Source organism: Myxocyprinus asiaticus, chromosome 13 (assembly GCF_019703515.2).
Source record: "Myxocyprinus asiaticus isolate MX2 ecotype Aquarium Trade chromosome 13, UBuf_Myxa_2, whole genome shotgun sequence".
NCBI lineage: Eukaryota > Metazoa > Chordata > Actinopteri > Cypriniformes > Catostomidae > Myxocyprinus > Myxocyprinus asiaticus.
The window spans coordinates 36,941,552-36,958,126 of NC_059356.1; the positions used below are offsets into that span (position 1 = coordinate 36,941,552).

Here is a 16,575-nt window from a genome sequence, read left to right on the forward strand (position 1 = left end):
CTGCAAAGAAGAATGGGAGAAACTGCCCAAAAATAGGTGTGCCAAGCTTGTAGCATCATACTCAAAAAGACTTGAGGCTGTAATTGGTGCCAAAGGTGCTTCAAAGTATTGAGCAAAGGCTGTGAATACTTATGTACATGTGTTTTTTTTTTTTTTTTTTTTTTTTAAATATATAAATGTGCAAAGATTTCAAAAACTTCTTTCACATTGACATTATGGGGTATTGTTTGTAGAATTTTGAGGAAAATAATGAATTTAATCCATTTTGGAATAAGGCTGTAACATATCAAAATGTGGAAAAAGTGAAGCGCTGTGAATACTTTACAGATGCACTGTATAACCATAAACTGAAGTAGTGATAAAAAAATGTATTAGCCAGGCTGATAAGGCTGATATATCAGCCTAGTTAATTAGACACATTTTTACAGGTATTAATCATGGATACAAGTATATGTAAACATGCCATAATATCAGTGGACATGTTGTAATTAAAATTTGGGCAAAATCTTCTACCGTTTTCCAGTGGAATTCTTTTAATAATAGGATCAAATGGGCAAATTCAATTCATATAAAATTTATTGGCAATTAAACTAAAATTTGCTCAAGTTTGAAATCTCAAAACTATTATTTTCTCTGGCTGCCATTCAGTCTCTAGAAGTATACCTGGCTGCAGCTCGCTGAACGTCCAGGTCCTTCGGTCTGTATCGCACACACTCTGGGTCTCTCTCAGGTGGTTCCGCTTTTGACACTGGTCCAGATGAGCGTTTCGAGTGATGCGAATAGATTCGGCAGCTTGCCCATATTTCTCGCATGCCTGGTTCATCGCTTACGGGTGAAGTCTCAATTCTCTGTACAGTAAATCCGCTTCGGTTTTTATTATGCCCGGGACAGGTGTGTATATGGTTGTGTGACGATAAAAGGGATTTGACATGCATCGTTCGTAATAATTAAGCGTGCGCTGCTCCGAACAAGCCGTTTCTTTTCTAGGATGTGCAGTTGAGACCAGCGTGTACCTCCTGAAAATGTATATGCAATTTTAGCCACTGAAAGTGGAGAAAAATTAGTTTTGGCAGTTGTACAAGGCTTCTAGGTTTGTTCCTGGCAGGCAGCAGATGCTCTATCCCTGCCCCCACCCTAATTGGAGCCTGTAAGGTTGAGTAGCCTGCCAGGAACAACTCGGGACACCTTTCTCCTTTTGCATGGTTTCAGGAAGTACAAAAAAATGAACACTGCATTAATTGTGTTAATTTTTTTTAATCGTTAAACAAAAAAATATTAATCGCAGAAATGAATGCGTTAAATTTCCCAGCCCTAATATGCATATATAGCCATTATACTCGCATTGGCCATTGCTCTTATCTCATATCTGCATTGGTTTTCAAAAAACTCATTGGTTGACCACTAAATTAGAGGCATATGATCTCATTTACTCACCCTCATGTTATTTCCTATTCCATAAGACTTTTTTTTTTCTTCTGTGAAATACAAGAGTAGATGTTTGACAGAACATTCAGTCTTGTCACCGTTAAATTTTATGTTTGGGAAATATGCAATGAAAGTGAATGGTTACTGACTGAGGTTGCCATCAGTCAGCCACTAAACTGGAGGCATATATGATCTCATAAATGGTGTTTGTGTGCGCGTGAAGTTAGTATTAGATCAACTTTCAACAGCTTGTTAGATATTCTTACCACAGCAGATGGCCAGTCAAGCTGCTCTCTCTGTGGGTCCCTTCCTCACTCTCACTCAATTTCTCTCACTATCTCTCTCTCTCTTTCTTTTAGGTCGGTGATGCCATGCGTAGGATGCAGGAGAGGAACAACATCGGTAAAATCCTCCTCTCCACCGAACCCATGAAGGAGGAGGAGAAGAAAGAGGAGGCCAAGAAAGACGACAAGAAGAAAGATGACAAGAAGAAGGAGGACAAGAAGGAGGACAAGAAGAAAGATGAGGCCAAGAAGGACGAGAAAAAGGAGGAGAAGAAGGAAGAGACCAAGAAAGAGGACAAGAAAGTGGATGAGAAGAAGGAAGAAGCCAAGAAAGAGGAGAACTGAAAGGGAACCACAGGCTGAAAAAAATCGTGGATGTGCTTTGTGTCAGTGTCAGGGGTTTTGGGAGTGGTCTGCGTGTGTGTATGTGTGTGTGTGTTATTTGAGTGTGTGTTTGTGTGTGTGTATGGGGGGTGTATTGTTTAATTAGCTCAACCCCAGGTGATTCCTCTGACATTAAAACCACATTTCTGCAATCATTCAGAAACACACCTCTTGTGTTCATCCACACACACACACACACACACACACACACACACACACACACACACACACATATTATACAGCAAGGGAACACACCACTTAATTGTTCTATTGTAACCTGGTAGTATTTATTCCCAGTTCCTCTGCGTTTTGCTGAGTCCTTTCTAACTCTTTCGTATGATTGCACGCTACCGAGGCGTGTTAGTGCAGTATTATCCTTTTTATAACTATCACTTCAGTGTTTACTCATCCAACGTCTTCAATTACATAGTGAATAATCTTATTCAGCACCCTGTTAAAATATACTACCATTTTCTCTATTACTCCTGCCAAACTAATGCACTATAAAATTATCTTTGTAGACGCAAACCAAAAAAACACTCCCACATTCGTTCTCTACACCCCTCCGTGTCTTTGTGTACTCGCCCATTAAACAGTCGAACAAAACGAGAGGTTCACGTGCTAAAGCCTGGGTTATGCGGGAGCCCCGTTTCCGTGAAAACAGCCCTTTTTGCCAAACCCCTCCCCTTTTGATTTTTGTTCTGGAGTGGGTGCACTTGTTTGATTTGCCGTACGTCATCAAAAGTGTGCTCGATTGCTAGTTCGAACAATGAAAGAGCTTTCTGTGCCCACTGGCACACAAAACAAGGGCACCCACCTACATTCCCATTGTTAATGTTGTTCTCCCATTGGACCAGACTCACTGATATGCACCCTGCCTCATAACCTGGAGGAGTCAGGGTGGTTTCTGATTGGCTAAGAGAGACAAGAAGCTTCTTTGATGTGCCCCAAATAACCCATATCAGCATTAAAGAACCCCATCGACACCTTTAAGCTTGACGGGAACAACCGTGAGGGTGGCTCAGGCTTCAGTGGCTAGCTGATCAATGTGTCATGTCATTAGACCGGGCAAGTGCCAGGATTTTAATGAGCCTAGCTGGCAAGCAGGATCAATTGTAGACAATATTCTCTCAGCCATTTCCCATCCCTCTCTCTCCTCTCTCTCTCTCTCTCATTGTATAAACTCTAAGATGTGGAAGCAATGGGTCAGATAAAGAGAGGAGTGGCCTTTCATTCCTGAACCTCCTACAGGATTCCACAGGATCCTGGTGCTTTTCCTCCCCTCGTTCCCATGACGGGTCGCCATCCAATCGGCCTGACCTGCAGCACACTCCCTGCATATAACATTTAAATATGATCTGCACTGTCTGGCCCTCCTAACTCCACTTTCTCTCCTGCTGTTACCCTTTTCGTCATCATGGTTGGCATAGCAACAGCAGTTAGGCCAGTTAGAGATGACAGTCAGGTCTCACCCCCACATACCCAATAGACACACAAACATACAGCATTGTTAATCACAGCTGTTTTCTTCCTCCTTATGCTTTGAAAACCTATATAAACTCTTTTAAAAATAAATTGTCATCACTTTATCATCTTCATGGTGTTTCAAACCTGTATGACTTTCTTTTTTCTTGTAACACAAAAGGAGATTTCAGGTAGAAGGTTCAGTCTCAGTCTTCATTTATTTGTATTGTATAGAAAATAATATGCAATAAAAGGGAGTGGTGACTGAGGCTAACATTCTGTCTAATATCTCCTCTGTTCCATGGAAGGAAGAAAATCACAAAACCAGCTTTAAAACAACATACAACACATAAGAGATTTTGAGGCATTATTTTAGTGTGTTTAAATATGAGGGATCTGGCCACTCCCCCTGCTGCCTCTCTGAGTCCTGTCACTTAAACCCTCTGGCTCCTCCCACCTATTTCTCAGAGAGCAGTTATCTACTGCCTCTGCTGGTGATTTATTTGCATTGCAGTGCTATCATTCAAGTGTTCAAGACACCTGCTGATGACTCTTTTCCTTTTTGCACTGTGAGTCTGGTTCATTTCAGTGATCTACCTGAAGTGTTTGTGTGAAACAAACCAGACCCCTCTTGTATATGTGTGTTTGTTGTATATGAGTCAGTGCGTATGTTCGTTTCTGTATTTGACCGCCTGTCCTCAGGTCTGTTGTCAAATTTAAATTCAAATGTTTTTTTTTCTTCCTGTCTCTCTACCTCCCTCATACTACCTTATGCTACCGTCTGGCATTTTAACATTGTCTCTTACTCTCTTCTCCTGTATCAATTTCCAACTTTCATGATCACTCTGAAATATTCAGACTCCTATGAATTGCCTGTGTTGGTTTGCTATCATTTGCACTCTGCTTGCACTTATAAAGATGGCAGTTCCACTCCCAATCCACTGTTTCTCTGATTCCCATCCGAGTTTTTGCTCAGACCCTCAGTTTCAGCACATTCAGTCACATTGTCTCTCTCCCACCAACACTCTCACTCTTTATGCCCCCTTAACAAGTGTTTTAACATGCACAGAGATGCATAGAAGGCTGTATTGTTTGATGCATGCTCATGTTTACATAATCCATATATAACGTGCAGATAATTTCGCACTCTGTTAACAATTCTAGCTCAGAATGCACTGGAGTGGGTGTGGCACTGCCATACTAGTCTGTAGAGTCACCCCGTTCCCACTTACGGCCTGAAACTGAATCCTGATCCAGTTTGAGTTGTGGATCAGGAGGTTGAGTTTCAATTTTCTGTTTTTTTGTTGTTCTCCACTGGTTCTCTTCCTGTGTTTTTGTGGATGGTGACTCAGAGCACCATGTGACCCTAACTAACCCTTCAGTTAAAAAATATATATATATATATATCCGTCCTCTTTGTATTTTGTTTGATTTCATTTGTTTGTTTGTTTGTTTGTTTTTGTGGTCTGCACTTAAGTAGTTTGAGTTCAAAAGGCTTTGCTGCAGTTCCTCTAAAATGTGATGAATCATGTTTCGTTGGTCCTGACCAAGTGTGCCAAACGTTTGTGAAGGCGCGACCTTCGCTATAAATGTGCTTACTGTACTGAAAAAGAAAAAAAAAGAGAATGAAAGATGAAATTCCGTAACTTTCTTTGGTGATTGTCGAAATGACCTCGCAGTTAAAATATCTAAGATTGTGATTGCACTCCTGTCGTGTGTGGTCGACTACGCCCTGGATATTATTGGTGCTGACTGATTTCCAACTTTTTTTTTTTTTTTCTGCTCAAATCCATGAAAAACCTCTCATTCTCACTGTGCCTCAGTCGTAGACCAACACCAGATTGCCTCAGCACGTTTACACGCAAATACACACCACTTGTAAATGCTAGTCCCTCCCCTACACCCAGTCTCAGCTCTGCTGTCTTGAAGGGCTGATAACTCATTCCCACTGATCTGAGCACCACCAGATCAGGTGCACTGTTGTTTACGGATACACTGCTGTGTATTTTGTGTGCTTTCGTAGGTTATTAGGCAGGTCGAGAGATAGCATATTTGCTAATGACCAGAGGTAACCCAACAAAAAGATCCAGCGGCAGCCAGAACAAACTACACTGCAAAAGTCATTTACTTAATCAGTATTTTTGTCTTGTAAAAACATCCGTGGAACAAGATACATTTACTTGAAGCAAATTTGTGTAAGATATCAATACTTGTTTGCAGAGAGTATATCTTGAATGACATTTATTTCTCTAACTCATTTGGGGGAAAAAAATTGTGTTGTAAGTGTAAAACATCAAAAGGAATGTTCTGGGTTCAGTACAAGTTGAGCTTAATCGACAACATTTGTGACGTAATGTTGATTACCACAATTGCGACTCGTCCTTCGTTTATTAATAAAACGAAAAAACACATCGTGGTTACAGTATTGCACTTACAATGGAAGTGAATGGGGCCATACTGTAACCACGATTTTTGCTTTTATAATTTTTTAAATATATGAGGGACAAGACAAAATTATTTTCTCTGGTAATCTATGCTACAAATTCTGTCAATTGAGTTTAGCTTGTACTGAACCCGGATTATTCCTTTAAAAACAAGAACTCTTTGCCAGTGGGCTAAGAAGAGCTTAATTCAAGAAATATCCTCTAAAAACAAGTCTTTTTATCCTGTCATTTTGCTTCTCAATAAAATTTTTTTAAAAAATGTCAAGGATGTTTATGTATTTTTATTGGCAAGAAAAACAAAAATATACTAATTAAAAAAAAAAAGATTATGCAGTGTCATTAACGTGAGTGTAGTTTGAGTCATTTTAGGCCACAAATCTTTTTTTTGCTTGGGGCTTTTTTAATTGTATTTGTTGAGGCCTCTTGATTTTGACGGGCATTAACAGCTTAGTCCAGTTCAGTTGTGCTGTGATTTTATTGTTGGTTTCTTTCTCACTAACCGTAAAAATCCAGTGGGTCATCTTAACATTCTAGATCACGACCAAACCCCGTTGTGTCATTTTAACATGCGTTCCAACATCGGTATTCCGGTTCTGGAACTCAGCTGCTTATGACATCAGAGTGGCTGTAGATTCGGTTTCGTCCCTCTGCTGTTCTTTAATTCTGTCTGCATGGCTAACGTTAATCGCCACTGGGTCTGTTCAGAGACCGCAAGGAACACACACCCAATTACAATGACATCTGGGCTGGAAATGCTTTCATTAAATCTCTCAAGGTTTAGACGTCATAAGAAGTTGGTTTGGAGTGTTCTCCTTCCATTTTTGAGTGCATACGGCTCCAAAATGATCTCAGCTGCAGGTGTGAGTGCCTCAAGTGGATATGGAATTGTGCGACTGGGAGCCAGAGAGAGGCTCCGATAGAGCCAAGCTGCTTCCTTCCTCAGTCCCTCAATCCAATAGCTTTCCCAGAACAGGAAACAGCCCTCAGGTTTGCAGAGTGCAGAATTCTGGTTACACATGCAGCCTTAACCTATGCTAAACAACATCATGTCTAGACATTAGATTCAAAACTGTAATTTAGTATGCCTATATTTCACAGTTTAGTATGCCTGTATACCAGCAGAGAAAAGTAATTGTTAATAAAATCACTAATGAAATTAAACTATTGAAATTAAAGGAATGGTGCACTCAAAAATGAAAATTTGGTCATTTACCTCATGTTGTTGCAAATGTGTATGACTTTATTCTATGGAACACAAAAGAAGATTTTAGACAATGTTATCCTCAGTCACCATTCACTTCCATTATATGGAAGATTCAATAAAAGTGAATGGTGACTGAGACACTCTTTGTGTTCCATGAAAGAGAGTCATTCATTCTGGTTTTGAAAACAAAATTTTAATTTTTGTGTGAACTATCCCTTTAAAAGCTATACATTTATACAGCTGGCGTTATCAAATGTATTTGCCTTCAGTTTGTCTGGAAACAGTGAGTTATTCCAGATTGTTTCCCACAACTCATAAATACTCTTCAAAAGAGGGTTATCTTTGTCTCACATGTGGAAACTACACACATCACACTGTGGTAATGATGCACCTTAATGTGCGTTCAAATGCATACTGAGAACAAAGATGCATGGTGACTTCGAAAATGTAGATTTTTGTGACCGCATAAGGCTCCGTTTGCACTCTGCTTGACTTCTCTACTAAACAGTTAAGCAGCTGATGTGCCTGTATACTGATTGGCTCATTATAAATTCTAAACCCCTATCTGTCGGCATTAAGTCAACGCCCACTCCACACACGTCAGAGAAGCACTACGGGTTGTTGTTTTTGTTGTTGTTTGTTCTTTGAAACCCTCCATCAGAACTGTCTCCATGTCATTTTGAGGATCTAAAGTGCTGCTGTTTCTGTGCTTGACTCTGGGTTGGTTGGACTGCGTGTGGTCGTGAGGACCGTAGAGTTCATAACGCTTCTGTGTGTGATGTGACCATTTTGCCTTACATGTTTTCCAGGACTAATTAAAGAGCATAACTAAAAAAAAATAAACATGCTTGTTGTTGATGGAGTCATTATTGAAGGTGTTGCCATATTATGATGTTCTCACATATACAGAGGAACACACACAGATACACATTGTATCTAGTAAATGGGATTTCATTTCAGTCTGCTGAGGAAATCAAATTATTAGTTTTCCAAATACTTTACTCCCCACATTATGATTCACAAAGCATTATATCATGTTCTTACTGATTAGTTTAATACATTACATTTCTGACTTAAGTTTTAAAATTGGTATCATATATATTTCAGCAAACATGTCTGAATTTAATATATATTTGAAATAAACAAATATATAAATACATAAGGAACTAAAAGTAAAAATAATAGTTTTTATGTCACATTTGAAAATGAATTTATTTCTATGTACACTTAGAACTTGCACAAAATTTCCAAATTTATTGATTTTTTTTAAAAATTGGCAGACTTGGTCCTCCATACAATGTGTTTGTAGGCTACTGTTATTCCACTGAAGAAACATTGAAAAATGTCCATTTCAGTTGACGAAAAACTCCAGAAAACACTAGTTGTGGAAAATTTTATGTGATCTAGGAGGTTTATAGCTTTATACAGCGGATGCCATTGAAAAGATGGTAAGTCCATCACAGACTCGTTTTCATACACGTCAAAAATCAAATTGAAGTTACTGTGAATAAGCTTTCGAATAGTGTAAATCAGGGGTGCTCACACTTTTTTGACATTAGATCAACCTTTTCATAATGCTTTTACAGTGAGATCTACCATGCACAATTTAAATATACATTGCAGGCAGTGTTGTCACGATACCAACATTTCAGGCGTCGGAACCAATACCAGTGAATTTGATTTCTCAATGCAAAAACTAATACAAACTAATGTGTTAACTGGGTAAACATTGTTTCAAGTTCTCAAGTAATTCAAGACAAGAAAACAGTCAGTAATAAAGTAAGAACACAGAAACAAATGAAGAAAACTGCTTAAAATTTATAACAGTATTCAAGTAAACATTCTTTCATTCTCGTTGATTGCAGGTCTTCACTGTGTGATTATAATACATAAATACTTTATTTTAAATCTACTAAAGTTATCCAGCCAAGAGCAATTAATGGTTTTCTTGTTATTGTTGTTAATATTAATGACATGGACAGTGGCAAGGCTATTATTAGGCTGCATTTACACTGCAAGTCCTAATGCACAGATCCGATATTTTTATACAAGTCTGCTCTTTTTTTTTTTTTTTTTTTTTTTTGTCCCGGTGTTTACGCTTACTTCAGACGTAGCGAGGTATTGATATAAATAGTGCGTTAAGACATTCATTTTGAAATGTATTTGACCATAACACAGGCGCGTATCCGCATCTCACAACACACACGAGTTTCTTAAAGGGATAGTTCACCCAAAAATTTAAATTCTCTCACTCACCCTCATGCTATCCCCGATGTGTATGACTTTCTTTCTTCACCAGAACACATTCGAGGAAAATACCTTAGCTCAGTAGGTCCTTAAAATGCAAGTGAATTGAGATTTGTCTTTTGAAGCTCCAAAAATCACAGACCGTCAGCATAAACATCATCCATACGACACCAGCTGTTAAATTAATGTCTTCTAAAGTGACACGATCGCTTCTGGTGTGAAAAAGATAAATATTTAAGTACTTTTTTTTTTTTTAACTCTAGATCATGCTTTCGGTCAGCAGCGGTACGCATGTGACGTAATCGCATTGGCATTTGAGACATGCAAGAACTAACGCATGTGCGTCACAGCCGGAAGAACAGCGCTGTTTACAAGTGAGAAGGAGGAACGCTATACAGAAGCTTAGTTGGTTTCGGTTTAGATCTGAATTTGTATCTGTTTCTCACAATGGTGCGTTTGTGTGCTTGTATCCTGGATGTCTCAACTAAGTGGAGAACGTGAGATTACATCGGTATCATGGCAATGCGAATACGTCACACAAGAGACCACTTACCCAAAATGTTGGATTATAGTTAAAATGTACTTATATCTTTTTTTTTTTTTTTTTTGCACCAAAAGTGATCGTATCACTTTAGAAGATGTTAATTTAACCGTTGGAGTCATATTGATGACTTTTATTCTGATTGTCTGTGATTTTTGGAGCTTCAAAAGTCTGATCACCATCCACTTGCATTTTAAGGACCTACTGAGCTAAGATATTTTTCTATTTTTCTTCAAATGTGTTCTGGTGAAGAAAGAAAGTCATACACACCTGGGATATCATGAGGGTGAGTAAATAATGAGAGAATTTTAATTTTTGGATGAACTATCCCTTTAACGTAGTATGGCAGGGGAAGAGTTCTCTATATTCATGAGGAAAGTGATACCTGATTGGATGATTCGGTAATATTTATCAGGAAAGCGCTACCTGATTGGCTGGAGAAGCTATAGCCCTACCCCAATCATATCCGTAACCAATCAGGAAGAGCTTTCCTCATAAATATGAAGGAGTCTTCTCCTGCCATCGTACGTTATGGAAATCCACCCGCATGGGAGCCGAAATGAGGAAATAAAAAGTGATCTTATATAATTTCATTATTTGAATAGTTTTTCTCTCTACTCCCTTTACCGTTTGAGTAGTTAATGAGATCGACCAGTCAGTCGCAATCGACGTAATGAGCACCCCTGGTGTAAATGAACAAGAAAGAAAATCCATACTTGTATTCTTAACTATCTGTTGAGGTAGTACAAACACATTAAAGCTGCACTATGTAAGATTTTTGGTTTAAAATGAACAAATTGCCATTATTGATTGAGTACATAAACAATCAGTGTTCAAAACAATGTCCTTACCTTACCCCGATTCACTACGGTAAGTCTATAAAAATTATTTGTATTTTGAGCTGTCGCATTCGATTTAGCGCGAAATCACTGGCTTATGATGTCATCCTTGCGTCATTACGTCATGTCTGTACACACAGGAAAGAAGTGCCGGCTGTCTCATGTTCCTGCTGGAGAAAATAACTACACTGTTTAACTCAGTTCAGTAGCACTCACACAGTTCAGGACAGCATTGCTGCAGTCTAGATGGATGTTTATTTTATCCATTTGGCGAAGTTATTTACCTGCTATAATGCTTGGATATGTTTTCTGGTAGGGTTGTTGAAGCTAATATTGCTTGTCATGCTTTTATGAATTGAACATTACTCGTGTGTTAACCGATCGTGATGTATCTATGTTGTCTGGTGAAGTTACTGTGACATGTATAATATGTATGACTTCTGAAATTGACTTCTTGTAATTGTTATATTGCATATTTAAGCATATTATTTTTACGTTTAATAAAGTATATTTTATCCCCATCATTACTGAATCCTCATTTTATGTTTTTAGATTACGGCGTTATTTTGTGCATTGCATAGACATGCTATTGTAGTAACTGAGGCTGGAAAATATAGTTTAAAAATAATGAAGTCTTCTATTGAACTCGCATCAGCCATATCACGAGTTGAAACTCTTAAATTGAAAATTGTAGTACAATTCAAACATTAAAAGTAGATAAAACACTTGAATAATCTTATTAAAAGCTACTGGTGGTGGAGAGGAGAGTCCCCTGTTCTCTATTTAAAAGTGCTTTGGGTGTAGTGTCAGAAAAGCGATTTAAGTGTAAAATTCATTCAAATATGTAAATAAGAGTGTTGTTTATCTTCATCAAAGCAAATAATATATCCGTTTCAAATGTTTAATCGTATAACATAATATCAACATGAAAATAGCACATTATGACCATAGGCGAATTACGGACCAGGCCAATAGGGCCAGTGCCCAGGGACCCTTGACTACCAGGGGCCCAGGGGGCCCTGAGCTGAAAAGTCTCGCGGCCCATCTACTTTGAAAACAAATGTTTGTATGTGCTTAAATTTGTTGGCCCCGCAGTTTACACAAGGCCCCCTCAACAGGGCCCTGTGACTACGAGGGCCCCCAGCCCTCTTATAGGACCCTTTTGCCTTTCTGTTTCTAATAAAATTTTTTGAGCCACTCTTTAATCTTATAATGCCACCTGGTGAAAGTTTCTATGCTCTTCTGGAGGTAGAAGACCTTGTAAAATAATTTCCAAAATAGCTACCTTCATGTTTTGATTCACTCATCTTTTTTCATTTGAAATCTTTGCTGATTTTAATAAAGTAAAATTAACAATAACGTTTATAACGTTACTGATATTTCAAAATTAGTATTTATTGAATTCAAGCAACATGTGCTTATTATTTTATAAAAGGCTTGTGTGTAAGTTTTGAGAGCTGAAGTTTGAAATTATGAACATTCCAAAACAGACTCGTAGCTCATTTAAATATTATGTCTGTAGTCTAGGGGATTTTTGGACACTTTGAAAAGGCTTAAATGATGCCTTTCCAGGGCTTTTCGATGGAAGAATAATAATGGTAGCCAAGCTGTAGGGTCATTCCAAACAGAATTTTCCAAAAAATGACCAAATTACCTCTATTTTTGAGCCCCACACCTTTCAGCCCTTCAAAGCTCTCACAATGTATAAAGTCTTTGAAGGAAACAGGGTGCAGGGATGATCGATTCTGAATGGAACGCACCCCATCATTCAGATGAGTTAGAAAAGATATAGCAGCGCGAGCCAGAACTGCCTGAACTCATTACCATTTTCAAAAGAAAATTGGCCCCTGGGCCCTGGCTAGTCATAATCCGCCCGTGTTTTGAACTCCGGCTCCACAGATGTCACTAGAGAGCACAAAGTTATGTACATGTAGTGTAGCTTTAAATGTCTTTCACATTAAATCAATGTTCCCATGCTCTTGCAAAACTAGGGAAATTTTAAAATTGTGATTCCCAGGCAAGAAAGTCATGGAAATTAATAACAATTTAAAGAAGTCATGGAAATTTGTGATAATTTCTGTAGTTAATATAGTTTGTAATTAATATAAAATAAATGTCTTATTGTGAGTGCAACATTTATTCAATTATTTTCTTTGAAAAATCCTTATCCAGCCATCAAAAATGGTATGCCCATACTACTCTTACTATTTCTACCATATCTTTTAACTGTAGAAACAGTAATAGTAAGGTAGTAGGCCATTATCTGAATGTGACCAAAGTTGTATTGATATGGAAAAAAACAAACACTTTTTTTAATGAACATATATAGGCATAAACTCCTCAAATCAAATTAGTTTGGTTGTTTTTAACATCAATAAGAAGTCAGCGTGTACAATGTTATTTTTTTTCTTGCTCCCATCTTAATCATACAGTATTTGTTACATCCAATGTTGTGAATTGTTGGAAAAAAGAAAAAAACATTATCAAAAAATCATGGCTAATTAATACTATTCAGTTATGTAAGAGAATACACAATGTGCCCAAAAGGAGAGAAGTGGATTGCTGAAACTCACAAAGAAATGTGACTTTTGGAAAGACACGTGAGCTTTGCATTCAACACCTGAATCTGGTCAAAATGATCACACGTGAAATCAACATGTTGCTTCCGAAATTTCATGTACCGTGAAATCAACCCCATAATGCTGAATTACTGACAAGTGCCATCCCATACTAGACATTTTTGCATCGTTTCAATTACTGTTAAATTTCCATCCAGCACTGCTGATAGCATGTTGCATGAGCAACTTCCGAGACTCCAGTTCTAGTCCCATGGGAACCAGGAAGTAATCGCGTTCACATAATCAATGATGTGCACGATTCGGAGGATGATTTTTGCTCTAAATTTCTATTTTTTCTCAAGGGATGGTTAGGTTTAGGATTGGGGTTTCGATTAAGGGGTACAGTTCATAAAATTTGAACACTATATGGCCAAATGTTTGTGGACACCCCTTCTAATTAACGAATTTGATTACTCCATTAAATCCAGTAAAGAAAAATCGTAATGTTCCTTTATGTAATGGCTTGGGCTTTGTGTGCTTCCAAATTTGTGGCAACTGTTTGGGGATAGCCCTTTTCTGTTCCAGCATGACAATGCCCCTGTGAACAAAGTGAGGTCCATAAAGAAATGGTTTACTGTGTCTGGCGTGGAAGAAATTGACTGGCCTGCACAAAGCCCAGAACTGAACCCCACTGATCACTTTTGGGGTGAACTGGAACAGCAAATGTAAGTCAGGCCCCATCGACCAACATCAGTTCCTGACCTCACTGATAGCCTTGTGTCTGAATGAGAGAAAATCCCTGCAGCCATGTTACTACATACAGTATAGTGGAAAACCTTCCCAAAAGAGTGGGAGCTGTTATTACAGCAAAGGGGGAAATTGATGCCTAAGGTTTTGAAATCAAGCACATATGGTGTCCACAAACTTTTGGCCATATAGTGTAGTTTAAATGAAAAACAATTGTGGCTTTTGCTTTTTCTGTGTGCAGGGCAGAGCAGTTTGCAATAAAGTTTTGTCATACATGTAGTATACACACATACACACAGGCATCCAAATGTGTAAAGTATGGATGTGTATTCCAAACATAACACACTATCAATACAAATAAGGGGAAAAAGTTATTTACTGTATTTGTTTTCTCAATGTTCTTACACTTCTCAAACAACAAAAATGCAGTAGAAGAAAACAAAAACATTTGTTAAAAAAAAAATAAATAAATAAATAAAAAACAGGGGAAGAAAAAAAAAATGGTTGTCCAAACTAAATGTTTACCTGTGGCCTATTTATAGTGCTCAAGCTCTGATTTGTGTAAACAGTGATGTGTCTCACCTGACCGCATGAGATCGGATCACCCGAGACGCATCTTAATACCAGGTGTACACAGGGTCAAGGAGTACTGGGATCAACAAAAGCGACAGGGTACAGCTGCCCTGAGTGCGGAAAGACCTTTACACTGAGATCTGCTCTCAACAAAAACACTGTAATTGCTACAGTGATTGGGATATTTAAAGAGACAGGTTACCAATTTCATCTGTAAACAAATTGAGGTTAAATGTGGAGTCTGCAATAGAAAACAATTAAAGGCAGTGAAATCTTGTACTGTGTGTTTGGATTCATACACTGAAATTCACCAAAAATGAGCTCTTTTTTGGAGGAACTACACGATCATTCATGTACACAGGACTTTTTTTAGGCAGTGCTGTGCTCACATCATGATAAACTGCGATTTAACCAAAATATGAATTGTTACTTGCTTCAAATCTTCCCCTCCACAGCAGCTTTCAAATCTCATTTGTGTACATCAGCATATGGCGTGTAAAGAAGCGTTTGATGTCAATGACTAGGTATGTACTGCAGAAAGTATGTTTATTAACAAGTATTTTTGACTTGTTTTCCAGAAAAAATATTTAAACATCCTTTAAACAATATAATTTTTAAAGACAACAAAATATATTAATGTTTATACTTATGACAAGGAAAAATAACTATTCACCAAATATGTTGGTATTTTATTATAAAACAATATTATTTTTCTTACCCCATTGGCAAATATATATATATATATATATATAATTTTTTTTTTTTTTTTTAAGCTTTAGCCCCATTTCTCTGAAAACAAGACTTAATATCCTATGTCATTCTGCCTCTCAAGTAATGTTTTCTTGTTTAAAGGAGCTTTGTTACTTTTACAGAAAAATAAGATAAGACACTATGTAAGTGTTGCAGGTGAGAACCAATAACGTTTGAAATCACTGATATCAAACCTGGCGCGGCACATTAGATGTGTCATATTTGAATGCACGTGAAAGTGAATGAGATTTGAGAGCTATTACAGACAAAAGATTTTCCCTGGAGAGGCGCATGTGGCTCATTAGGAGTTAGTGAGCTAATCAGTAACCAATTTAACTTGTTTGATAGATTAAATTAAAACTGGATTTCTAAATTGGACTAGCATGTTGAACATTGTTTTAAGAAAACAAATCAGACTGAATTCATATTAGTTAAATCTTTAAATGAAGTATGTTGGTACATTTTCAAATACAGTAAACGTTCAAATTGTTATTATCATGCCTAAACATCTTGAACATTGTCAGTGTATATTCAAATATTTTGCAATCTCTGGTTATCTATTTTCCCAGCATCTTTACCTTACAATGCAGGGCCTACACACAGTCAACTAGAGAACCAACCTAATTTCTTTGCTTTTAAGACAGAAAACCTGACTTAAGCAGCATTCTTAGTCTCACCACTGTTTTGTCTTCTTCAAAATGGCTGAGCCATAAGATCTGCTGCTCAGACTGGCCCTGCAATCTATTGGATTCAGTGACGATTCCCTATGGGCAGAGTTTCTGCATGGATTGCAGTAGCGGTTGCTGGGACTCAAAGAATAGAAAAAGGGCCTCAGAACTTTTCTCCAATGCCTCTTGTGCTTGTAATTTTTATGAAGGGGCAATATTTGTCACTGGATTTGTTTTTCAGGGGCATTTTTACCTTTATGAGGGCCATTTTTTCCCTAACCATTTAAAACAAAGAGTGTCTCATCCACTGACTTCAATTTAATCAATCAGGATCAAGATTTTCTTAAAAGATCGAGAATGTATTACCTTTTACCCTAAAAATGTAATCAACTCCAACTATATCAGATGTTACAAATAAAAAAACAGAAGAATTCATTACAAGGGCTT

At 37.7% G+C, this 16,575-nt stretch overlaps 1 protein-coding gene across 1 annotated transcript in view; it reads left to right on the forward strand.

Moving 5' to 3' along the window:
• The window catches only part of LOC127450558 (synaptic vesicle membrane protein VAT-1 homolog), a 47,318-nt gene extending 43,412 nt beyond the window's left edge, over positions 1 to 3,906 (forward strand). Inside the window, exon 6 of the mRNA XM_051714784.1 lies at positions 1,785 to 3,906. Coding sequence (XP_051570744.1) covers positions 1,785 to 2,054 — 270 coding nt within the window. The 3' untranslated portion in view covers positions 2,055 to 3,906. The remainder of the gene's footprint in view (positions 1 to 1,784) is intronic.
• The last annotated feature ends 12,669 nt before the right edge of the window (positions 3,907 to 16,575 follow it).